This window comes from Meriones unguiculatus, chromosome 14 (genome assembly GCF_030254825.1).
Source record: "Meriones unguiculatus strain TT.TT164.6M chromosome 14, Bangor_MerUng_6.1, whole genome shotgun sequence".
Taxonomy (NCBI): Eukaryota; Metazoa; Chordata; class Mammalia; order Rodentia; family Muridae; genus Meriones; species Meriones unguiculatus.
The window spans coordinates 50,021,009-50,048,613 of NC_083361.1; the positions used below are offsets into that span (position 1 = coordinate 50,021,009).

The 27,605-nt window shown below is 36.5% G+C and overlaps 2 protein-coding genes and 1 non-coding gene across 4 annotated transcripts; all 3 read right to left on the minus strand.

Annotated features, from left to right (window-relative positions):
- Nucleotides 1-1,027: 1,027 nt before the first annotated feature.
- Nucleotides 1,028-1,099, minus strand: LOC132647588 (small nucleolar RNA SNORD107). Its single transcript, XR_009585935.1, has one exon. It is a non-coding gene; the product is annotated as a small nucleolar RNA SNORD107 (small nucleolar RNA).
- Nucleotides 1,100-3,382: 2,283 nt separating this feature from the next.
- On the minus strand, nt 3,383-9,273 carry Snrpn (small nuclear ribonucleoprotein polypeptide N). Its single transcript, XM_021627105.2, has 7 exons — nt 9,134-9,273; nt 7,979-8,130; nt 7,490-7,601; nt 6,480-6,632; nt 5,712-5,850; nt 3,947-4,072; nt 3,383-3,846 (listed from the first exon to the last, which is right to left on the minus strand). Exons 1-7 carry the CDS (start codon nt 9,134-9,136, stop codon nt 3,809-3,811), a joined length of 723 nt encoding a protein of 240 aa, XP_021482780.1. The 5' UTR covers nt 9,137-9,273; the 3' UTR covers nt 3,383-3,808.
- Nucleotides 9,251-27,605, minus strand: Snurf (SNRPN upstream open reading frame). 2 transcript variants are annotated; one of them, XM_060367256.1, is made up of 4 exons: nt 27,447-27,605; nt 20,851-20,946; nt 15,802-15,957; nt 9,251-9,284 (listed from the first exon to the last, which is right to left on the minus strand). In XM_060367256.1, exons 1-3 carry the CDS (start codon nt 27,458-27,460, stop codon nt 15,846-15,848), a joined length of 222 nt encoding a protein of 73 aa, XP_060223239.1. In that variant the 5' UTR covers nt 27,461-27,605; the 3' UTR covers nt 9,251-9,284; nt 15,802-15,845. The 2 variants fall into 2 exon arrangements, with proteins under 2 accessions (XP_060223239.1, XP_060223237.1); XM_060367254.1 differs by lacking the exon at nt 27,447-27,605 and adding an exon at nt 26,950-27,020.

A 27,605-nucleotide genomic window follows, 5' to 3' on the forward strand; every position in this document is an offset into this window, starting at 1 on the left:
ATGGGATCTAACCATATTCTTCAAATTATAGATATCAGAATAGTCTCTTGCTACACTCACCACCTTCCACAGTGTACATGCTGCATTAACATTACCCTTTCCTCCAGGATGGTATAACTTACAATCTGGAATGGGGCTTTCCATTTTTCCAAGAGTTGGGAGCTCCATTTCTATAAATCCTTACATCCATATCACCAGGTGCCTACGCCTTTTTTGATCGAAGGATATATTTTTGCTTTCAACAAATACATAATGCAGAAAACATTACTTTAAAATAATTATTAAAAGATACTAGTGCAGGGAATATTATGGAAGAAGAAAGACATAGAAAGACCTCAAGGGGACAGTTGCTCCACAGGAGACCAACATAGCCAAAAGTATCTGGGTCCAGAGAGGCCTGCAGAGATGGATGAATCAACCAAGAACCATGCATGGAGAGGATCTAGACCCCCTCCTCAGATGTAACCCTTGTGCAGCTCAGTCTCCATGAGGGTTCTCTAGTAAGGGGAGAAGAGGCAGTCTCTGGCATGAACTCAGTTGCCTGCTTTTTTATCACCTCCCCTGGCAAAGTGGCCTTCTTAAGTCACAGAGAAAGAGGGTCCAGGCAGTCCTGATAAGAACTAATAGGCTAGGGTCAGATAGTAGGGAAGGAGGACCTCCCCATCAGTATACTAGAAGAGGGACATGGCGGGTGGCAGGAAGAGGGAAGAACAGTGGGAATGAGAGGAGATGAGGGAAGGAGCTACAGTGGGGACACAAAGTGAATAAATTGTAATTAATAATAATAAAAGATATTAGAAAAAACATGAAAGCAAAATACTGTACTTTCCAGTTCTTAGTATGCAAAGTAATTGTAACATACATGATTATTTGCTTCCATTTTCTATGACAGGGTCTTATTATGTAGCTTAGGATGGCCTCACCAGAGCATCCCACCAGCTGTGATTATTACAAGTATGCACACACCATCTAAACAAATATTTTCTATCAAGAATAATTAATGTAAAATGGTGAGACACATTGACTAGATTTCAGAATTAATCTAACCTCAACTTTTGATATCCTTATGGTGAGACAAGGTCCTATGTCATCATAAAACTAGTCAAGGCTTCTGTAGAAGGCTAATTTTTATCAAAACTTACATTACCTTGGATGTCTTGAATGTCTGTTGTAAATGTAGATATTATGATTTACACTACAGGGTGGTATTCAAGCTTATGAATCTTCTTAACATTCCTTAAAGAAATTCTTTACTCATCGACTAAGTTGGCAGGACATCACATGACACCTCAATACGATGAACACAGATATATCCTATTTCAGGATCAGATTGTGTTCTGCAAAAAATAATATGCTTTAATGTGTTTTGAAATTAATATACTGAGATGATACCTATAAACCAAAAAAGGCTTGATGAATACCTTCTTTGAAAGGTGAGGAAAGAAAGAAATAAGCAACTTCAAAATTTTAAGCATTTAAACCTCCTAAAATCATTAGATGATAGACACAAAAATAAGGCTGTGAAATCACTATATAGTATAACTTTTAAAATTCATTTTATACATCTAGTGAAGAAGAAAAATTCATTTCTTAGAGAAACCAGCTTCTAATATATTAATAACAGATGTCTAACAAAAAATAGATCACAATTAAGGCCTAAAACGCTGAAAGATACTTTCCAAATAATCTTCAAAATTTTTTTGATACAGGATTTCATTATCAAAGGCTGTCCTATAATTCACTATATACCCTTGAAAATGGATTACTGACCTCTCTGCCTCCACTTCCAGCATGGACCAATGTAACTGGTTTATGATTCTGGGGACTCAACCTCATAGCATCATGCATGCTCAGCAGAACTGACCTGTGTACTCAACCTCAATGTTCTTTTTAATCTTTTTATGTATTCCTTCTGTTGTTTCCAAATAAACTTCCATATCCTCTGCTAAATAAATGATGCCAATCAAAAGTTATTCATTGATTCAGAGCTATTAACTACACATAAGAAATCAGGGAGATACTCCCAAATTGTTTTAGGAAACATGGACTCATCTCAATATAAGAATTAGTATGAAATAGGGCATAGTAGAAATATCTATAATACTAGCACTTAGGGGGTTGAGGCAGAAGGATAAAAGTTCATGACAGCATGAACTTACATGAGAATGTAGGATGTCTTTTAAGTAATTAGAAGTTTTATATAAAAAGTACTTACATGGAAATTTACGGAGTGGAATCTTGATGTCTATTTCTAACCTGAAGAAATTTTTAAGAAAAATATTTATAATTGTCTATAATACAGAGCACACTGGTAAAGAACATTAATGAAATTCCAAGAAGAATGTAGGTGAAAAGAATAGTATTTATACTAGCAAAATATCTTTCAAAGATGAAGATCTTACAATCTAGGTATTTATATCTCACCTCTAATTTGGAAAAATAAAAAAGCAGGGCTGGGCAGATCAACATTTGTTCAGGAAAAAGACAATAATTTTTTTTCAAATGTGCTTTTATCACTCATAACAAATCTCAGAGCCTCCTGTTATCAGCATCTAGAATATGGGAGGGGGGCTTTAAACACTACAGAGAAGTGACATCCACAAAATCTCAAAAATATTATTACTAAAAAACAAGACATGTGCAATACCACCAGCAGACAAATGACATGGATACTTGAGATGTCACAAGGCCACAGACAGATAAGGAACTATCATTGACAGCTGAGAATCAGTTTCCTTCAGGCAAAAGACCCAATAATTTATCTTCATAGACAAGAAACAAAATTGACCCAGTACATGGGGTATGTAGTGTATGTGTCTGTGTGTTTGTGTGTGTAATTTTAGAAGGTCAAGTAATAAAGCATGTTTGAAGAATGTAAAAAGAACTAAAAGGAAAAGAGGAAAATTATGTAACTATAATACTCATGTATTAGATTATTTCTTCATTAAAAATAGGCAATTCTCTCATTACTTCTATCCAAAAAGCTGTTCACTCGTAACAGCTTTCTGATTTGATGACTAATTCAAACTAAAATTACCTAGCAAGACATTCCTTTACTAAATAACTCAAAGATATCATCTGCTTTTCCCAGTGGTTGTAGTAAATACCACACTAATGGTGATAATAGTTATAAACTTAATAAATTTTATTGTGCCATATGCTTCTATCAATCATGCACAACCTTGTTTTCCAATGAACTTACACTTATTCAGCATTTGTAGAATACATGGTGAGAAATTAATACCGTATCAGGCCTTCCATACAAATGGAAAACCTGACCCACTAAGTAATCCCTTTATCAAAAGCGTTAACTTGTATTGCAAGTTTTAATGAGCAAAAAATGAAAGGCCAGTGCAAAATTGAAGTGAATTTAAATATCTGATTAACAATCTTTCACACCTTTATTATGACATATTAAAGTGACCAAAATACTATGTGAACCTTATCAAATAAATATTGACTTTCCTTATTTACAAGGTTTTGAACTAATGCATGAAATAAATGTCAGGATTCAAGAAAATACATCACATCCATTTTATCCTAAGAATCTACCTTTAGTAAAATGCATGTCTGGATGTACTTAATATAAAATTAACATAATGTTTCACAATAATTCCACCACCAAAAAACATTCAGTTTCACTGACTTTAACAAAAATCAACAGACAAGGAAAAACCTCAATTCAATTACTCTATGTATTTATTATCTATAATTAATGCAGTAAGAGGGGTCAAAAAAGCTTGCAGGCTACACAATTTCACAAGATGCATTCCAGGGGAAAGAAGGGCTGATATTTATCAACCATATCTTAGGGTCTTGGTGGACGCATTCCTGGGGGAGGTGGGCCTAGAAAGGAAAAAATAACAAAATTCCATTAAAGTTATCAAAAGTATATAAATATTGAAGGACCTGGATATCATTCCTAGGTCCTAAAATAACCACTAACCTCTAATTCCTGGTGGAGGGGGTCTCATTCCTGGAGGGGGCATGCCGATAGGTGTCCCTCGAGCAGGGGGAAGGCCAATTGGTGGGCCCATGGGTGGTCTCATACCAGGTGGAGGAGCCATAATTCCTGATAAATTCACAAATAAGTAAACTCTTCATATATCAGCTCAGTAAAGCTGTTACAATTTTGCACAAAAAAAGAATAGTGGTTAAAGAAATAAGTCAAAAATGTTAATGAGAAATGAACTTTCATATACTATAATACCAGAGTGTCACCCCAATTCCAAAGAATATATAACTTTTCATTACAAGTAGTATGTCAACCATACTTTAAACTCTATGACCTACAAAGCTGACCTGTCAGAAAGATGCACTGGTGCAATAGTGGTACAAGCTTGTGGGAATAAGCATTATCTGATTGGATTTAAGGTCCACTTCTAGAGATGAAACCTATCCCAGACACATAGCTTCTCAGAACTGAACCCAAGAACCTGAGACTAGATTAGCCACAAACCTAGGGGAAAACAAAATATTACTGTTCTGCTAAAGGACTGTAGCAGTAACAACATTTTGCGATATTCATAGATCACAGATGCTTCCTCCTCCAATAGACAGAAACAAATAGAGACCCACATCAAACAATGTACAGAGTAAGAGGTCTTGGAATACTCAGTATTAAATGGGATGCCTCTGTCAAATTACACCCCCCTTGTGAACTCTACTGAAGAAGAGAAGAAATTGCAAGAGTCAGTGAAGATGGAAGAGAAAGAAAGAAAGAAAGAAAGAAAGAAAGAAAGAAAGAAAGAAAGAAAGAAAGAAAGAAAGAAAGAAAAGGAAAAACCACAAGTTCTAGACACATGAACTCAGATGTAGTAGTAGCATGCAGAGTATGCACATGTCATGTGGGATCCCAGTACTGAGAGCAGAAGTGGAAACAAGCTCTCATCCTACCTCATAAGCTATCCCCAATTGGTAACTACATGCAAAGAAAAAATTAGAGTCAAACCACACTTATAGATAAGCCCATGCCCAGCAGTAGATGGCCAAAACAAAAGTAACTCAATAGGATTTTTGGGTTTGTCTCATAATTCTTTGTCTGAATATTAACTAATTTTAATTTTTGCTTTCATATTATGATTTCTGGTTTTGTTTTTATGGATTTTCTGAGAGTGATTGTGTTTTCAGTGTATGGGTTTTGGGTTTTTTGGTGTGTGTGTGTGTGTTGGTTTTTTTTTTTTTTTTGGATATTTCTTTAGCTCTTTTTCTACTGTTTGTTTTTGTCAAATCTGCTTTGTTTGATTTTATTTCACATTACTTCAGTTATTTAGATGCCTTCTCAAAACGTAATGAGATAGAATGGGCGTCAATTTTGGTCAATGAGAAAGTAGGGATGAGTTGGAGTCCCCTCCATAATCAGAGTATTCCATATTAATAAAAAAACAACTTTTTGCCACAGCACAGAGCAGAGCACAGTGGAACACACCTTATTCCCTGTACTCAGGAGGCAAAGGCATGCAGATTTTCATGAGTTCAAGGCCCGCCTGGTCTAAAGAGAAGTTCCAGGGCTACACAGGAATCCAAAACAAAACAAAACAAAACAAAATCGTTTTCATTAAAAAGTAAGTAAAACTTGTAGCACAGTTCCTAAACTTAGCAAGGCAAAGAGATGATGCCTCATCTCATATCATTCATAATGCTTTAAGATGTTATTTCTTCAAGATGGTAGTACCTCTTCGAAATTCAAATCACTATCATAAAGCCCTTACCTGGAGGTGGGGTTGCTCTACCTACAGGTGGAGGAGGAGTTCCCCGTCCTGGTGGGTACTGTGTTGGGGCTCCAGCGATACTGGCAGTAGCAGCAACAGCAGCGGCTGCTACAGTACCTCTTCCCTGTGGAGTCATGACCTGAGAAATTATACCAAGATGACAAGAAAGATGAGGAATACTTTCATTTTCCAAGACAAGAAAATGAATAGTGATTATCTTCTACAAATGTACCTCATGAAGAATAACTCCTAGAATTTATGTATGCTAAGCAAATACTCTCACTATGCTGCAGTTCCAGGTTTTTTTGGGGGGTTTTTGTTTGTTTGTTTTGTTTTGTGAGTTTCAGTTTGGTGGACAGTGGCTTCTTAGCTTACTTATTGTTTTGAGACAATGGTCTCTCTATGTAGTAGTCCTGACAACCCTAGAAGCCAGAGACCTGCCTGCCTTTGCCTCCAGAATGGTGGGTGCTATTAAAGGCATGCAATCCTTCATTCAGCTTAAGTCTCATGTTTTTAAATCTTGGCATATTAACCTTTTCTAAGCCTTTGATTTTTTTTTTTCAAACTGGCATATACTTAGCAAGTATTAGTCCCCGTCTACAGACCTGAGTATCAATTCTTGAGTATCAAGTCTTCTTACAACATATACAACTTAAATCATAGACAGACAGACAGACAGACAAACAGACAAGCCTGTTTCCACAATTCCTCATTCGCAGGCTCTAGTCATATTTTCTCATTAATAGAAAACCTTGTTCTGATTCCTACCTGCTGGGATGGACCTCCAACTCCTCGGACAGGGCCTGCTAATCCAGCAGGAGCTTGGGGAATAGGTACACCAGCTGGTACCCCTCTGCCAGCTGCCCTCCCAACCCCAGGGCCACCTGCAGCACCAGCAAGTGGCACACGAGCAATGCCAGTCTGAAATTAAAAACAAAATGTATAGCTTACAAAACATGGCAAATTTGTTCAAATTTTGTTGAAAGTCAAATTATTAGTCACGTTCACAATCCACCTATCTTCTATTCACTCTATATATAAATTAATAAATATGATGGTATAACACAACAGCACCCTTCAGATTTTGAATATACGCTTTGCAAACTGTGAACCTATATTCTTGCACACAAAGAGGTCAACTCCCTAAACAACTTCCTTCCTAATTAAAAAAAAAAAATAAATCACTAATAACTTCAACCTTCATGGGAATCTCTGGTAGTCACTTTACCTTCTAATAGACTTAGCATGTTGCTATCAGAGTAAAACCATTGCTTCAGGCAAATTAACTCAGTTAAATCACTGAAAAAGAGAAATAAAGTACACAAATACAAGTCCAAACTATACTACTTTTCCATGCAGATTTATACAAATTTAAGAGGGTATCCATTTTTTCCAGTGATTGTTCTTTCAAGAGCTGGACGACTATATTGTGCAGTAACAAAAAGCCTTGTAAAAATGTTATACCTTATATAACACCAAAGTAACTTAAAATAAAAGTGCATTTTATTAAAAAAAAGTCAACTCCTTACCATAACTTAGTAAGTATACAGCACATAGGTAGAATCAAATAAATCCTTCATTCCCAAAGATACAGCTGAACCCAGTACTGATATTAAATAGTAGGCACACTTTATTTGATTAAGTATGTAATAACGTGCCTCTACTGCATACTGATAAAGACAATCAAAGAACAAAGTAGCTTCCACATTACAGATCTAACCTTCAAGTATTAAATTAAAATGAAGCCAAAAACATATCTTGCCCTACGCCTTCCTTACATCTTTAGGAGGTGGACCCTCCACAGTCATGGAAACCAAGTTCTCTCCACGAAGCAACACCAGACCTAAAACCCGTTTTTCTTCACGCTCTGGCTGTTTTGCATTCTTTGGCCTATAAATGAAAATTAAATACAAATCAGTGAAATAAATTTTTCTGATCCATACAATTAAGACAAAACTATGCAAAGTTTCATATGTAAACAGTAATTTAACTGCCTGCTTACTCTGAGGAATTAGTTACCATGTATAAATAGTAAAATTGTTTATCTGTTGATCTTAAGAACCTGTGCTGTTGGTGTTTTGTTCAGGAAGTTGTCTCAGGTACCAATGAGATCAAGGCTCTTTCCCACTTTTTCTAACACACTTAGTGTATCTGGTTTTATGTTGAGATCGTTGATCCACTTGGACTTTAATTTTGTGCAGGGTGATAAATATGGATTTATTTACATTTTTCTACATGTAGACATCAAGGACTCAAAACAGACTTACTTGATCTTCCTGAACTCATCACAATCACAGAGGATCAAATTCATATGCTTGTCAAAAGCCTTAAAGGTGCCAATGAAGATTCTTCCATCTTGCAGGATACATCTCATTCTATAATCAATGTGCTGCAGCATTTTGCTACTCTTACCCACAGTCTGCAAGTTGTAAAAAACATCAATGATGAGTTCATTTGTAGACCAGTTCTTTTTTAACAGGTCTTTGGTCATCACCTACATTTATAACCAAGTTTAATAAAGTCTCTAGTAAGACTACTAAATTTATTCCTAAAATGGAGACTCCACCTAATTGCCCTTTACAGTTGCTATTAAATTTTCATGCTTTCCTTCCAATAAGAATTTATAAACTTCTAACAGAGCACCTAGCCCTAGGAATTACTTTGTCAACCTAAAAAAGTACCTCAATAAAAAAAAAAAAAACAACAAATACCCAAATACCAACTTGACCTAAAAAAGTACCTCAATAAAAAAACGACAAATACCAACTCCATGAACTGACAATGATCCATTAATTCCTCAAACGGCTCCCAGATTCAGACCGGCATCAGTATTATTAAGATTCTTTTGATAGTTTTAGAAATGAATCAGAGTAGCAAGATTGGTATTGAAGTTGCTACACAGATGACTATGACCCCTTTACTCTTCCTGACTCTAACTCCCCAAAGTAGGGGTTTTAGGCATGAGTCACAAACCTTGAATTTGAGAGTAATATCCTTTTCCTTTGCAAATCTCTGCCCGTGACTTACAGAATAACAGTACTCTACTTAGGATAATCTCTTTCTCCAATTTTACTTCTCTATGTTAATTAAATCAAAAGCTGCTATTTCCCAGTAGTCTGTGATGGTATTCTGTAATTTTATCAATCAAAAAGTCATCTATTTAAAGGTTAATCCCTTAAAAGCTATAATCGACTAAAATCTAAATGATAAGACATCCCTTGTCACTCTTTCCAAAACTTTTGACCATCATAAACAGGACAATAATAGATCATATCTTAATTGATAAGCAATAGAATAAGCACCCATGTCTATGGATAAATCCATTTCTAAATTTCAGAACTGAAAAATCCAACATTTTAAGAAACTAGGACTTGGGGTCAATAAAATAGGTATCCAACCCTTTGTTTTAATGTACAACTTACCATGATTGCTGTTCCACAATAGCTGTTGTCAACAGTAAAATTTCAAGATCTTTAATACTCGGGGGAAGGTTATAAATAAAGGTGTGATGGAGGCTCTTAGACACGATGTAGATGTAATTTTAATCAAAGATTCACAAACAGTGGAGGGGTCCTACAGAGGAAAGCATATTATAACTGACTACACTTCAATCTACAGTTTAAGAAACAAAGCTTTTCAAACAGTATAGCTTTATAAATATCCATGCTCCCATATCCAACAATGAATAAATTTCAGTCTTCTATCTTAACACTCATTTTACCTTCAAGATCTATGAAACCCACTGGCCACCAGTATTGTGAAGATTTCCTGAATTTATGTTTTTAGATATATAGCAATACCTGCCTGCCTGCCTGCCTTTCTGGCTAAATTGTGAACCCATGGTTTACTTTAAGCTCCAGAAATTGACCTGTCTCTGGTGTACCAGCAGTGGATTTAAAGCTGTAGCCTACTATTCCCAAGCATTTAAAAGAAAAAAAAAAAAAAAAGCTTTTTGCTTTGTCTGCACATGTATCTTTGTATCTCTGACATGAACTCAGTGGCCTGCTCATTGATCACCTAGCCCTAAGGGAGGAGCAGCCTTGCCAGGCCACAGAGGAAGATGATACAGCCAGCCCTGTTGACACCTGATAGGCTAGGGCCAGAAAGAAGGGACAAAGGATGTCCCCTATCAGGAGACTAGGGAAAGAGCATAGGGGGAGGAGTGGGAATGGGACTAGGAGGAGATGAGGGATGGGACTACAGCCAGGATACAAAGTGTATAAATTGAAAATCAATCAATCAATATATAGATAAATAGAAAATCAGATCCTCCCCCCCCCAAAAAAAAACAGATCCTCTGCCTTGGAAGAAATTCACTTTGCCAACTGACTGTTTTTCCCAAACTCCATTAAGAATAATCAAATGAGAGACAGCCATGGTGGTGCACACCTATAATCCCAGCATTCGGGGCAGCAGAGGCTGGCATATCTCTGTGAGTTCAAGGCCTGCCTGGTCTACAAAGAGATTCCAGGACAGCCAAGTCTACACAGAGAAACCCTGTCTTGAAAACCCCCCATAAAAAGAATAATTAAATGGCTGGGTGGCAGCAGCACACACCTTAAAGCCATCTCTTGGGAGGCAGAAGAAGGCAGATCTCTGAGTTCAAGGCCAGCCTGGTCTATGGAATAAGTTCCAAGACAGCCAGAGCTGTTATCAAAACAAAACAAAGATTCTTCAAATATTTATCTTTATAATATTAAAACATTTTAAAAACACTACAATACATGCATTCATTCATATTACTTTTTAGTTACATCTACTTTTTGGCTTAACATATTTAATGTGTAGGTACCCTCAAAAATCACAAAGGGTAATCTTTTTTTTTGTTTTTGTTTTTTGTTGTTATTTTGTTTTATTTTTTGAGACAGGGTTTCTCTTTGTGGCCTTGGCTATCCTGGACTCACTTTGTAGGCTAGGCTGGCCTTAAACTAAGAGATCTGCCTGCCTCTGAGTGCTGGGATTAAAGGCGTGTGCCACCACACCCGGCTACAAAGGCTAGTCTTACTCCACCATGAACCAAGTATGTCATTAACCAGCATAAACTGTGGAAGCTGATCTGGCATATGGTTGTAATCAAAGTATTTAGAATGCTGAGGCAGAGTTCAAGGGATAGATGGCAGAAACAGTTTAAGGAAAAACTAAGAATTTTGAAAGTCTTAAAAGTCACCAGCACTTGACCTATGTACAAAACTTAATCATATTTTTTCTTTACAACAGAGTCTTATTATAAATCTCTGTTTGAACTAGAACTTCCTATGTAGCATCTGGCTTTGAATGCCTAGATATCTGCCTGTCAGTCTCTGTCCCTGAATTGATGATATTAAAGGCATGTGCTATCACAGACAGCTGTGTCATAATTCTAAAGCCACTTTTCACTCCAAAGTTTATGTAGCTCTCAGCCTATGATGTATAATCTTATTTGATTTTTCCTATAACTTTTTTTCTTTCCTATATTAAAGTATCACCATTAATCCAACTATCAAATCTTTGTTTTGGTGTGTAGTTCCACAAACAAATGTACCACGCTGTGCTTCAAGGTAGCACATTACTTCTTTTTGAGACAGGGTGTTCCTGTACATTTCTCCAGCTGTCTTGAAACTCACTTTGTAGACCTGGCTAGCCTCACAGCCTCTGCCTTCTGAGTGCTGGGATTAATGGCAAGCATCATCATACTCAGCATTAAGTTACTACTGCCTAAAATTTAACCAATCATAATATTTAAAGATGCCAGCATCCGTAATCCCAGTAAAGTCAAACTCATGGATAATGATGTGTATAAATGAATGTCTAAAATTCAAAAGGTTATTAGAAAAAGCATTAGCCATGTAGTGGTGGCACACATCTCCAAGCCTAGCACTCAGGAGGCAAAGGCACATGGATCTGATTTCAAGGCAAGCCTTATCATCATGGCAAGCTCTAGGACCACCAGGGCTTCACAGCAAAACCCTATATTGAAAATGAACAGACAGAAAAAAAGCAAAGAAAAAAAGGAAGGAAGGAAAAGGAATACACACACACACATACACACATATATGGAAAAATGCAAACCCTTCCAGTAAAACTATTATTACTGCAGTATCAAAGCCAGGTAAAATCACAATGAATGAAAAGAACAGACCTAAATCCCTAATAAACATGTAAAATTTTTCAACCCAAATACCTACAAATTAATACAGACATACATCAAAAAACATCATTCACTGTAATCAACCTGGTTTTATCAAAAAGTGATAAGGGTAATCAGCATACACACATTAATAAATCTAATAAATCTCATAATAAAGATAAGTCACATGTCCATCTCTAAAGATGCAGAAAATTCCTTTTACAAAAACCTAACAATACTACATGATATAAAAAAATAAAATAAAAACACCAATCTAGAAGAGTTATTATTGTAGGTAGCAAACTTCCACATAATAAAGGCAAAAAATGACAATCCTAAAATGAAAACAATCACAATAAAATGAGGAACAAGACAATGTTGTCACTGAGTTCCTCTTATTCAATATAGTAAAGAAGATAATGAAATAGAAAGAGAAACAAAATAGAAATAGGAAGAAACAAAGAAGTCAGTTATTTGTTTGAAGATGTTATGATACTATAAAAGATATCCCTAAGTCTCCACCAGAAAACTAGAATTAATCAACATCTTTATCAAACTTTCAGTATTGAGAATATACATTACTGTAGCCATCTATAAGTACTAAACACACTAAAAAAATCTGGGAAGCTGGTTACAAATAGTGTCAAAATTAAAAGGCATAAATTAATAAGACATACTTAATCATAAACTGAACCAAAGGTATGAAAGACCTCTGCAACTACAACTCTCAAACTCAAGAAACAGATAAAGGAACTATCTAATGGAAAGGTAATTAAGGATGAGTTGGTAGAATTAATATTGTGAAACTGAGCAACAATCAAAAACAATTTCCAGACTGAAAACAATCTCCATAAAAATGCCGGTGACACTTTTCACAGAAATAGAAATTCTGACAAAAATAATAATACTGGAAGGATTACCTGACTTAAAGTTATACTACAGAGCCATAGTAACAAAATTAATATGGAATAGGCACAAAAAAAAAAAAAAAAAAAAAAAAAAAACAAATGCTTAGAACAATGGAACCAAAATAGAGGAAAGAAATGGAGGCAAGTTCCATGCACCTACATTTACCTTACTTTTTGACAAAGATGACATAATACACATTGGAGGAAAGACATTTTCAACAAGTTATTATATAAACTAACCCCCCCCAAAAAAAAAACATCTCTACAAACCACCATCTGCCAGGTGTGAAATATGTCCCTTGAGTGGGCAGTGTAGTGAAGACTCCTTGCCCACCTGTGTGCATAAAATAAGTAGTCTATTGCCATTACTTTATGTTTTCCACCAGAACTGAATGTCAACTGTCTATTGCTAAAGGTACCACATAGTTTATTTGCAGAAAACAGGAATATCAGTCAAATAGTAACTGAGCCAGAAGACTGATTGCTGGATAGTTTTCAGTGTCCAAAGGTGACATACAAGATGCTGGATAAAAGTCTGTCTTACTGAACTACAATAACAATGAGCATGTTAAGATATGACTATTGGTGCAATGGTGGCATGAATGTTATGAGAGTAGCCAATAGCATTCTAAGTTAGCTGTCGATTTTTAATTGATTAATTCTTTTATTAGTTTTCGAGGCACTCTGTACATACCACTGGCTTGCCTGGAAGTCATAATGTAGACCTGGCTGTCCTAGAAACCAATGATCCATCTTCCTTTGCCTCCTGAGTACTGGGACTAATGCCCGGCTAAACTGATTAAGTTTTAGAAACTGAAAACAGAATGAAGAGATGACACAGTGGTTATAAACACTTCCTACTGTGGTTTGGCAGAGAACCCTAATGCAGTTCTCATAAACCACACAGGAGTTTATCACTATCTCTCTACACCTCCAGTTCCAGGGAATTGTAATGCTGTCTCAGGCCTCTGCAGATTCCTGCAAAAACACACAATTATTTTTAAGTAATAAAGAATTGAAGTTAAGCCAGGTATGATAGAGTGTACCTTTAATCACAGCACTTGGGAGGCAGAGGCAGGTGGATTGCTGAGTTTGAGGGCAGCCTGGTCTACAAAGTGAGTCTAGACAGCCAAGTCTATACAGAGAAAAATAGATAAGTAGGTAGGTAGGTAGATAGATGATAGATAGATAGATAGATAGATAGATAGATAGATAGATAGATAGATAGATAGATAGATAGATAATTGAAGCTAAAACTCACTCCAAAGGAGGGAAGGCATGCCTGGTACTCAAACCTGGCCAAGAAGCTAAAAAGAATTCTCAACAGAGGAATATCAAACGGCAGAGAAATGCTCCCTAGTCATCAGGGAGTGGCAAATCAAAACAACCCTGAGATTCTACCTTACACCCATCAGAATGGTTTAGATCAAAATCTCAAGTGACAATAAATAATAGAGAGGATATAAAAACAGGAAAACCCTCCTACATTGTTGTTGGGAATGTAAACTTGTACAACTACTTCCTAAATCAATCTGGCGCTCTCAGAAAATTAGGGCATATATCCAAAAGATGCTCAACCATACAAGGACATTTGCAGATTCATAATTAAAATAACCAATTCAATATATTCAAAAACAAAACACTATTTCCTGAAGGTAACAAAAGCTAATACAACACTGTTAAATATTAAAAGGAAAGAGGGAATTATATGATATTAACTAATAAATGAAGTATGTTTCTTGCAAAGTTGAAAATTCAATAAAATTTTTTTAATTTGTTTTAATTTAAAACCAAAATTTTATTTTGAATTTTTTAATGCATTCCAAAATAGAATAAGGAAACATCAGGGAAATATTTATAATCACAATTATACTGTTTTCAATGTTATTCAATATGTGTATTGTATGAAACTTCTGTGCATCTTGTGCTGGGATACACAAATCTTTTTTTTTTTTTTTATCAGTTACATTTTATTAACTCTGTATCCCAGCCCTGTCCCAATCCCTCATCCCCTCCCAGTCCCTCCCTCCCTCCCTCATCTCCACCGTGCCCCTTTTCAAGTCCACTGATAGGGGGGACCTCCCCCCCATTCATCTGATCCTGTTTTATCAGGTATCTTCAGGAGTGGCTGCAAAGCCCTCCTCTGTGGCCTAACAGGACTGCTCCTTCCTTCGGGGGTGGGGAGACCAAAGAGCCAGTCATTGAGTTCCTGTTAGAAATAGTCCCTGTTCCCCTCACTTTGGGAAACCAACTGGTTACTGAGCTACCACAGGCTACATCTGAGTGGAGGTTCTAGGTTATATCCATACATGGTCCTTGGTTGAATGTCAGTCTCAGAAAAGACCCTGTGCCCAGATATATTTGGTCCTTGTGGAGCTCCTATCCTTTCCCCATCAGACTAACTCCCCTTCTTTCTTATGATTCCCTGTACTCTGCCAAAGGTTTGGTCATGAGTCTTTGCTTTGAAAACACTGCTAGTTAGAGTCTTTCAGATGCGCTCAGTAGACTCCTGTCATACGTTCAATGTACATCCCATCTGTCTTTCTAAACGAGGATTGATCATCTTACCCCATGTTCGCTCAATTGATTATCTTTTTTAGGTGTATAGATTTCATTATGTTTATCATATCTTATAGGTCTATATAAGTGAGTATATCCCATGTTTGTCTTTCTCCTTCTGGGATATTTCACTCAGAATGATCTTTTCTAGGTCCCACCATTTGCCTGCAAATTTCATGATTTCCTCCTTTTTGATTGCTGAGTAGTATTCCATTGTATAAAAATACCACAATTTCTGTACCCATTCCACCGTTGATGGACATCTGGGTTGTTTCCAGGTTCTGGCTATTACAAATAGAGCTGCTATAAACATGGTTGAGCAAGTGTCCTTTTTGTGTACTTGAACAAACTTTGGGTATATACCTAGCAGTGGTATAGCTGGGTCTGGAGGAAGCACTATTCCTATTTGTCTTAGAAAGCGTACACAAATCTTTTATGAAGAAGTAATTTTATCAGTTAAATCCTATATATGCTCTTCTTTCTTTTTACTTCTTTTAGTTTTGAAATTAACTCTAACCTCTTTTCCTTGACTTCCACCACCCTTGATGTTCCAATGCTGCTTTAACCACCTCTTGGTGTCTCAGCTAAGAATGCCTGTCTCAGTTCTGCCTGGAAATCCACCACAGGAACTTGCTGCTGCTGCTGCTGCAAATGCCGTGGGTACAAGTGACACCTATAACAAAAGCACAAAAATTTTAAATGGCAAAAAGAAATATAGGTATACATCAGTAATAATGAAAATATACATTTTATACTCCTTTAAAAAGGGGTCACCAGGAAAAGGCTAACATACTTTAAAATATTGTCTTTTAGGTACATTATACAATGAGTAATATAGTGTATAATCAGGGATTTCTGCCCACACAAATGGATATAAACAACTACTAGATATTTATTCTAGTAGTATAGGGTATATCCTAAGAACAAAAAAAATTAAGAGTACTCATATAGAAACTATCAATAATATATATTCATATTTCAATCACATTAAATGAAAATAATTTCAACTCTGTGATGGGCAAGAGATTTGCATTAATGAGGCCATTCCTATTTATCCTCCCAAGGCACTTACTTATCCTCAATATGAAAAGAGACAAATGGGAAAACTATGCCATTTCCCCAACTCACTTTTCTTTTCCCAACAGTATTTATACATATTAGAGATCTGTGAAAAATAATTTTTCTTCTTCAAAATCACAATCCTGTTTTTTCACATATGGCTGTAATTTCAGCATGCAGGAAGAACAGACAAGGAGATAGGCACAAGCTCATTTTGAATGTATATACCAAATTACAAACACTATTAAACTGTAAAATGAGACCCTATCTCCTGGTGGTTGGTGGCACATGCCATTAATCACAGAATTTGGGAAGCAGAGGCCAGGCAGATCTCTGTGAGAGTACAAGGCCAAACTGGTCTACAGAAATAGTTCCAGGACAGCCAGGGCTACACAGAAATAACAGTTTCAAAAAGCCAGAAAGAAAGAGAGAGAACTATAAAAAAGAATAAGACCTTTTCTCAAAAAAAAAAAAAAAAAATCATTAAAGTGAGCAGGCATCAAAATGGCACAAATTATGGATCCTAGCACCTAGAAAGTAGAAACAATAGAACCAGTTCAAGGCCTGCTTCTGCCACAGCAAGAACCTGTTATAACATATTAAAAAAAGAAAAAAGGTCGGGTGTGATTGTCCACGTCTTTAATCCCAGAACTCAGGAGGCAGAGGCAGATGGATCTGAGTTTGAAAGCAGCCTTGTCTACAAAATGAGTCCAGGACAGCCAGGAAACAGGATTTTGAGGAACCCTGTCTCAAACCCCACCATGTAAAAAATAAGGGAGACTGCAGAGATGGTTCAGCAGTTCAGAACATTTGTTGCTCTTAGGACAAGTGTTCAATTCCTAACATCCACATAGTGGATCAAAACCTTCTGTCAATTCTAGTCCCAGGGGATACAAGTAACCTGTTCTGGTCTTGGTTGGTAACACGTAATATACCTTGTTAAAAAGGTGCCTATATATTTGATACCTGAAAAAAGACAAGTTCATCCCAACAAATTAGAATGAGATTTTTGAGTCATCTATGTTATTGTTGTAAAAATAAAACATTCTAGCAAAACACCACAGCTATTGAGGTACAATGTCTCAAACCTACAATGCAAGAAGTCAAGAAGCAGAGATAAAATTGCCACAAGTATAATGCCAATCTGGTACACAGAGTGAATTTTAAGACAGCCAGGGCTATGTGATGAAACCTCCGTGAAACAAGGAACAAAATCAGAGGGAAAAATAAACAAAAACCAAAAGATGTCTGTTGTGGTAACACAACCTATAATACTGAAGAATATAAGGCAGGATTGCTATGATGTCCAGTTCAAGACCCATCTTAGCTACGCTGTGAATACTAGGCTAATACCAAGCTCCTCAAAACCAATTTAAAAAAAGAGGAGGAGGATTCTTTCTCTATAATCTCATCTAAGTCCTAAAATACCTCTGGAATATAATCACTTCAAAAATCTTTGAATATATAATAGTCTATATTAAAGGTGCCACACTGCACTGAAATAGTTAATTATACTAAAGACAGTAAAATATTTGCAAAAATAAGTATTAATGTTTATAAAATACTTCCAAAGCAATCGATAAAGTAAAAATTTAATTTAAAAGCATGATTAAGATGACTTTTTTCTTTTTTATTATTCTTTTTTTAAGACAGAGTCTCATTAGGTAGCTGTTCTGGAACTGACTATGTAGATCAGGCTAGACTGAAATTCAGAGATCCTCTTGCCTCTGGGATTAAAGGCAAATGCCATTATTACCTGGCTAAGAGTGTTTTGGCTCCCACCAGTTGTTTACCCTGTAAACCTTTAACTACAATTTTGTAATGTTTTTATTTCATCAGATTAGGGCATGAGATGCGAGCCAATCCCAACCCTTTTTAGCTCTTTCTGAACTCTCACTATCTCGTTCAATTAAGTTGTTCTGGCCTAAACTTCTTTCCAAGTTGACTGATTCAAATTGACTGACTTGTTCAAACTAATTATGACAATGTTTAAATCTTCTGTCTCCTCATTATCTGGCTCATTCTTTCTTCATCTCTGTGTAACCTGTTCTCTCTCCAAGCTCTCTGTAAAACTGTCCATTTAAGAAACTCTCATAAAAAAAAAAAAAACAAAAAAAAAACACCTCATTCTCCCTTGTGCTGCTCTTAAGTATCTTCTTCCTGTCCTATTCTCCTGGGAGTTGGATGCATCCTATCTCTAACTCATACTGTGAAACCATTCTCTGACTAATCACTTTGTCTGCCCCTCAATTACATCACTTTCAAACAGGATTGCCATAAACTAACTTCTACAAACTAACCTTGCCTTCTTCTAAACTTCTATAAACTAAACTTTCCTTCATTGTTTTGGATTAAAGGTACATATTGGGCATCATACCCAGATAAGCAGCTGAGGTGCCTTTTCAACCAAGGTGGACCTGCATTGAGGTTCTTCCAGCATCCCTCTGTCTCTACATGCTGAAAGTCATGGCTGACATACCCTGCCATCTACTCTCAACTTTCCAATCAGGGGCAGGGGCTTTCCCTCCCCCTTCACTATGTAATCCAGACATTTCGGTTCCTCTCTCTCTTCTCACTCTCCCTCTCTTCCTTGTTTCTGTGTTTCTTCTCCTCTCCTTGTCCACATTCCCTCTACTCTGAGTATGCCTTTATCTCTCTGCTCCTTCCCCTGCATGGTAGCTGAGGGCTCCTCCCAATAAACCTGAATTTATAAACTGTAACTTGTCTTCCATTAGCTCATATTCACCATTCAATAAGGTTTATCACGTACTAAGGGCATGTCTATAATCCAGCCAGATCATCCTGTAATCCAGGTGTCTGCATTCCAGCCAGATCATATAGCCCTACAAGGTCTTTGGATGTGACCCCTTACCAGAGTGGCCATACTGCTGGATTAAAATTCCTCTACACCATTTAAATATACAATGAAGAAATAAAAATTAAGACACAAAATGTTGTCTACTGTCTACAATTTTGAAAAAGTTCCTGTAGCATAAAGGATGTAAAACAAATAATAAATCATATTTGCAGTGACTGACCCTGAATATAAGAAAACAATTATTAAACAGTGTAATATAAATATGAAATAACTGTTGTTATAGCACTCATAATATGTATACTATAAAATAAAGTCAATATGTAGATGAATCAATGTTAAAAGGTAACAAAGGCATATGGTTGAAAACCAAACTCTCATCTTTACTCTTACACCCCCACATAGATGAATGCCAAAAAAATCTCTTAAATGAGACCAATTAGATATTATTTCTACAAAAAAGCAGAATGAATTGGTAATAACTTTGAGACTCAATTTGAGAGTTTATATATGAATGATCAGAATCCGTTAAAGATGCTCACTTAGACAATAAAACATCAATTATTAGACTCATAGATTTCTGTATGCATGTATATTCAAAGAATTCATAAAATATTGAGGTTCAAAGAACTGGCTGTTCTTCCAAAGATCCTGAGTTCAATTCTCAGCAGTAACATAGTGGCTCATAACCATCTATATGCGATCTAGTGCCCTCTTCTGGTATGTAGGCATACATACAGGTAGAGTACTGTATAATAATAAATAATAAATCTTAGCCATGCACGGTTACACACACCTGTAATTCCAGCACTCTGGGGGCAGATGCAGGTGGATCTCTGGGAATTCCAGGCCAACCTGGTCTACAAAGTGAGTCCTGGATGGCCAAGGCTACACAGAGAAACCCTGTCTCAACAAAACAAAGATATACTAATTAAAGAATCTAAATATAGCCAGATATTGTACATTGCACAAATATAATACGAGCACTTGAGATGTGGAGAAAGCTCAAGAGTTAAGATCATATGTGAGCTTCAGGCCAGGACAGCCACGGCTACAGAGAAAAACTGTCCCCCCCCCAAAAAAAAAATCAAAAAACAAAAAAGAGCTAAGATCATGCTTTGCTTTCTGATGACGTCTAGATCGGCAGAGGCTATTCAACTTAATACAAAAACAATAAAGCTTAAATATTACAGGGAAAGAGGAAATTGTACATTTATGACTCACCAATGCAAAAAAAAAGCAAACAATGTAAAATGGAATTCTAAAGGAAAAAATCCCTTACACATGCAAAAATAGAGCATTTGTATAGAATGTACAAAGTAAAAATTAAACCTCAGCTGTAAGTTTAATTATAGCACCAAAAAAAAATGGGAAAAAGAAGGATGCAATACTCCAATAATTGAAAATGTCAAGAAACATCACATGTTATACTGAATAGCATTTAAGGAGCAAGGTGTGGTGGTGTATGCCTTTAATTCCAGCATTCCTGAGGTGGAGGCAGGTGTATCTCTGTAGAATCAAACAAGGCATGGATGAAATAAAAGTTGACTTATGTTAAGACAATACACTTAAGGATTTCATTATTTTGTTACATTTTCCATATTAGGTATACATATACAGTTAATGTTGTTGTACTCTCTTCTTTATACGCTAGTTTTCTGTGATTTGATTCTTAACTGAAACTTCACATACTCTTGGTTGCTCAGTGAAGCTGTCCTTCTGCGTTTGACCTGGACTTCTACCTCTGGCACGTGCTGTTCAGTAGTTCTTCTCAGGTGTAAGCGATCCCTAAAATAAGAAAAAAATAATATTTAAGAAATGCATTGGTTTATGAAACAAAATTATATTTAAATGTATTTATTATGAGGATTGGCACTGATATTCAAAGCTCTTGACTAGGAAACAAAGTCCTAGGCTCCATTCCCAGAACTATGTAAACCAGAGTTGGTCATATATACTGTAATCTTACCACTAAGGAGGTGAAGACAGGGCTCAATAAAAATGTAATATTCAAGAACATCCTCAATTTCTAGCAAATCTGGGATAAGTCTAGGCTAAATGAGTCCTTACATTAAACAACTATATAGGATTGACAAAAGGTAAAGGTACAAACCAGACACTCCAAGATTGATCATTGGACCTTTAAAAAGGTGGAAAGAACATACTCCATACAATTATACTGACTTTCACATATTTGCCATAGCATACTGCTATGCATACTCCCTACCTCAAACACACACTCAAAACAAAATAAAAGTTTGAATGAAAAAAAATGCTTCATTTAGAACCTTTATCTTTAGCTTAGTGGATGTTAAAAGATACTCATGCTCTAATTCAAGCAAGTTAAATTTATGACGAAGTGTGCCTTTAATCCCAGTATTTGAGAGGGAAAGGCAGGCAGATCCTTCTACATTCAAAACCAGTCAGTTCCAAGAAGCCAGTGCTAACACATGGGCCCTGTGTCAAATAATAGAGTGATAAAACAAAGTAAAATTAAATCAGAATATTTTATATTTTAAAATATTAGATCTTTGATTTAAATATTATCTAAGAAAAACATTACATCAGAAAACCTGGGCTTTAAGATCAGGAAATAAAGTAAAATATATTTATCTCCAACTATATTCTCAAACATAGAGATAACACACACACGCACACACAGACATACAAAAATATGCACTAGCCCTATTCACCAAATGTAGCAAAGCCAGCTCCAAAATATTTGGAAAACATTTTTAAATTATAACCCATTTATATAACAGACTAATGAAGGATTAAAAAAATTAAACTGTAAAATTATTAATTAAAAATATCCATATGTAAACGTAGCTGTCTTCAGAATTTACAAAGAAATAGGAGAGTTGCTTAAGCAAAGTGCTATCAAAATACTGGCACAAAATCATGATGTGAGAACACATCACAAAATGGCCATCTGTCAAATTGAAATTACAGCAATAGCCACAGTGTGGCCATGTTAAGAACTGCAGGAATCATTCATAAGACTGAAATTAGAAATACCAATCCAGAAAGGACAAATGAAAGACCTTTGACAGGTAATTAAAGAATCTTGAAAGGAAAATCAAAATGCCAATTCTCTGAATTCTACCTATTTAAATTTTATTTTCAGGTTTTTGATTAAGCAGTATCTAAATTGTTTTCATAGTATCTTAATTGTGTCAAAAAAAATCCACAGAAAATAAACTAAAGTTAAGTTTTCCAAACAATATAATTTGAAAATTGCTACCATTAATGATCTTGGATAGGTAACAGTCTCTAAAATGACACCTGAATTATAAGCAAGCTTAAGAAATGAAATGACTTTTAACCAAGATGGCGTGTTACCATGGCATAAACACACACACACACATACACACACACACACACAGAGAAAGAGGGGGGGAGGGGGGATGGTGGAAGATTTAAAGACAACCTGAAGTAGATAGGACAGTCCCAAAGCAAAGAGAAGATTAGTTAATTATATAATTTATTGAACTCTATAATTTTCAAGGCAACACAAAAACATAATCTGCAAAAAAAAATTAAGTTGGAGCTTCCGGAAATGATGGATAAATATATACTCTGCTTCAAAAACAGTATTTTCAAATTTAGTTACTTATAAACAAATAACTATACATATACATGCATATCCACATATATATATGTGTATTTATATATATGGAATTTTATGTATCAGGCATATCTCAAAACAAAGTCATTTTTTATATCTTGTATATAGAATAGATAAGAAAAATACTATAAAAAATAAAACAACTTAGTTACTGCTTAAACAAAAACCCTAAAAATAAAATTTAAATAGGTAGAATAAAATTGGCATTTTGATTCTGCTTTTAAAATTGGTAAGCAATTTTCCTAATATACTTAAGTGGCCAATACCAAAAGAAATCTACAGATTCAATGCAATTCCAATCAAAATACCAATACAATTCTTTACAGAACTTGAAAGAATTCTGAACATCATATGGAATTACAAGAAACCCAGAGCATCTAAAGCAATCCTCAACAATAAAAGATCCGGAGGTATCTCCATCCCAGATCTCAAGCTGTACTATAGAGCAACAGTAATAAAAACTTCATGGTACTGGCATATAAACAGACTGGTGGATCAATGAATCAAACAGAACATCCAGAAATAAACCCACACACTTATGGACACCTGATTTTTGACAAAGATGCCAAAACCATACAATGGAAAAAGATAGCATCCTCAACAAATGGTGGTCTAACTGAAAGTCCACTTGTAGAAAAATGAAAATACACCCATATCTATCATGCTGCACAAAATTAAAGTCCAAGTGGATCAAAGATCTCAACATAAAACCTGACACACTAAATCTGTTTGAAGAAAAATTGGGAAAAGCCTTGAACTCATTGGCCCAGGAAATAACTTCCTGAACAGAACACCAACAGCTCAGACTCTAAGAGCATCAATCAATAAATGGGACAACATGAAACTGAAAAGCTTCTTTAAAGCAAAGGATACTGACCTCACAACAAAACGACAGCCTACAGACTTGGAAAGGATCTTCATCAACCCTATACCCGATAGAGGACTAATATCCAGAATATATAAAGAAATTCAAGAAATTAGACATCAACAAACCAAATAATCCAATTAAAAAACAGGGTACAGAGCTAAGCAGAGAATTCTCAATAGAAAAATACAGAATGTCAGAGAAACACTTAAAGAAATGTTCAACATCCTCAGTTATCAGGGAAATGCAAATCTGAGGTTCCATCTTCCACCTATCCAAATGGCTGAATCAAAAATTCAAGTGCCAATTTTCCTAAAATTATTTAGACAAGAAACTTGAGTGTAGTAATAAATACAGGAGATTAGAATCAAAGACTATATGGCAAATGTGAATTTTTTTAAAAGAACATACATTTGGGTAGAGAAAAAGGGATAAATAAGATGTAAATGGGAGTATTTAGTAGAATGAATCAGTGACTAAATTCAGTCACTTTAACATACATTTAGTTTTGCTGAACAGTCAAACTTGAACAAGTCAAGTTACACCTTTAACAACAGTAAAGTTCCCTTAATTAAAATGTGGTCATTGAATTTGAATGTGTAATTTTAATGTGTAATGTGTAATTTTAATGTGTATTGTGTAATTTAATGTGTAATTTTAACGTGTAAATGGAAGGAGGGACACACACCATTTTCAGAATCAGTGTCTGGTACAGCAATGTTCACAACACTCTGAAGTCTGGTATGATTGAATTTTGAGGCCAGCCTGAGTTACATTTAAATCCTGCCTTAAAACTATAATAACAAAATGAATCTCAGAAACAAATAAATCAGCACTTAAGAAAGACATGAAAAGTCAAAGGTCTTGAAAAAGGAGAAAGTTTAATCAAAGGGATCTGATTCAGCCATTACAACATGGTAACCATAATAAGCGGTTTGTTAAGTCACAAAAAGAAGGGGAGCCAAAAGATATCTGAAGCAGTATATATATTTCTAGCACCTCTCAAAGACTTAAGTAAATTATATCACATACAACATTTTAAAGGTATGTAAATGAAATCTGGTAATTGAACCATGAAGATTACAAGTTCAAGGTCAACCTAGGCTAAATTATCAGACTGTCAGAAAGACAAAGTTCAAAACTGTAGCCTATTTTCTTAAATGTACCTTTTTAAAGATTACAACCTAAAAACTACCTACCCATAAATGTGAAGGGAATCAAGATTTAAAAAAGAAACTAAGCACATAAAAAAAGCTTGGTAAGAAAATTGTTTGAAAGTACAACTTGAATGCACACATAGTAGCCCATAGATGTGGTCTCAAGGACTAGAGTAAGGAGACAGGGAATAGATTAACAGCTCCCATGAAGCTGGATACATACAATGTCTGACATTAATATGGATGGCAGAATCTTGTATAAGATTTTTAAAATATGTTTAATAAAAATACTAATAAGGAATTAACTAGGAATATTAAAATGTGGTTATTTGGTTCACTATTCTTTTAAATTTTCAGAGTACCTTCAATTTCAAAAGTCTCAAAAAATCATTAACTTAATACCTCAATAAAACTATTCTTGGGGAGTAATTCTTATAGCATGAATGCTCCTGATTTTCTCACTTTTGTCTTCTCTTTAGAAAGCTACAATTTCTAATTTTAGCTGCTAAGGACAAGGGTGGGTGGGTTCATTTATGGGCATGTCTTTCATATTTGTTGGGATGACACTCCTCCTTTCCCCCATTTTAACAAAAACATTGCCGTGAAAGAGAGTAGAATACCAAAACATTAAGATGGATGGAATAATACTAACTTTAAGACTACTGTTAACTATTGAATCTGGAAAATGGCAATAAAAAATACATGTGGAAGAGAATCAATTAATGAATTTTTGAGTCTGCCCTAAAAATAACAAACCTGACTGTACACGAAACAGTAGAGATATTAAAAAGTAAAAAATTAAGCATATATTAAAAATAAATATAAATTCCCTATCCAGTATGTAAGGCTGTCTTAAGCATCACGAATTGGTCCTGAGGTGTCTACACTGTTCTGAATGAACTCTCACCCATCTATTGCAGCACAAAACAAAGACAGGGAAGACATCTGCTCTGTCAAACAGGAACAAGTAGTACACTCCTCTCACCTCTGTATATTATTCCACCTTCCCCCATTCTATCTTCTATTACCAAAGGTCATGGAAAGACTCCACCTTCTCCCCCGACAGACACATCTTCCATTACCAAAGGTCATGGAAAGATAGGACCTAAGGGCCTGTGTGAAGGAGCCTGCGCAAACAAGTCTCCTTTCCCTCCCCCCTCCCCACTGAGGCATTGCAGTAAAGGAGGGGTAAAGAGGAGCAGCTACAGCACGAGTTTAAGCGTATGACTGCAATCCCCTCCACGCAAATACTGCGCAATTACTCAGCTAATTCCCATCTGGCGTCAATGCAGGCAGGTGGGTGTCACTGCTACTGCATCTGCTTTTCTTGTGGGGGAAGGGGAGTAAGCCAGTTATCTTAGGTAGGCTCAGTTCTCATGGTACTTAGAAGAGGGTGTGGCTGAAATTCCAATTCCTCAAAAATGACAAATGCAGTCACCTGCTATGAATTGCACCATAGTGGGGAGGGGTCTACTACCCCCCTATACCTCTCTGCTGCGCTTGCGCACATCAGCGCCTCTGCAGCAGCGGCCATCTTTGGGGAACATCACAATGGCGTCTGACATAGGACACGACCCCTTGAGAATACCAAGACGACCAAAGATTAAATTCTGAACCCAAGAAAAACTAATAAAACCAAAAGACATTGTCTTGTTACATCTACAATTCAGTGAGTGGGTAAAGCAAGTTTTTCATACATTTCATTCATTAACCACTGCACTTGAAGGATGGTTGACAGTGACAAAATAAACAAAATGGAACACTGCAGCTTTCAGCAGGGCCCAAATCTACAAAAGGAAACAACATAAGCACAATATACAACCTAATTACAAGAGAAGATCGCAAGAAAAAAAGTATTTAGACTGAGCTTAGGCCAGCCCACACGGATTTCTTCGTACCCCTCCCCTCTAATGGTAGATTTTGCAGAGCCACCTCTGCCGACCCTCAAGAGGCCCCACCCAGGCAGAGCCCTGTTAAGGGCTAATTCACAAACCCCGATTTCCAAGGCTCCAAACCAACCAGAACCGGACCACATCACTTTTTAGTTGTGAGTATCTTCTAGCCACAAAGCCACATGCATCCTGAAGCGGTCGCAAAGGTTCCCTATAGCAAACCAGCCATTGACCGCAGACCAAGCTCACCTTTCCCCAGAGCCGCGCAAGTCGCGGCCACGATGACCACAACACAGCTCCGTCATCTGGAGCCATCAGGCCATGGCAACACAACTCCGTCATTCCGGAGCCCACAGGTGGCAGCAACACAGCTCCCACCTCCCAGAGCCCACAGGCTGCAGAAACGGAGCTCCGTCATCCCCGGAAGCTATGGGCCGCGGCAACACAGTTCCAACCTCGAGGAGACCACAGTCCACGGCAAAACAGCTCCACGGCTGCGGCAAAACAGCTCTGTCATCCCGGAGCCCACAGTCACCTCCTCAGACCACCACCAAATCACCCACAGTGGCTTATGGTGCAGATGCCGCACTAGACCCACCCAAGAAGTCTGATGGCTCCCAAGGATGGCGCTCTGATTTTAAAAATAAAGGTTTCCGGGTTATCTGAAACCTCAAGGTCTCGAAATCCAAAATGTTTGTATCAAAAAGCGCATACCCTCAGTACTAGAAACCACTGGCCCCGCTGACCTTGCTCGCTCCATCGCGCTGCAAATCGCTCCTCAGAACCAAGCGTCAGACATCTCCAGCTTCCTCTCCTCTCTGCGCCAGACGTGCCGCAGTGGCTCGGGTTTATCTTGCTGCTCCTTACGCATGCGTCCCGCCAACAGCCGCACATGCGCACATTTT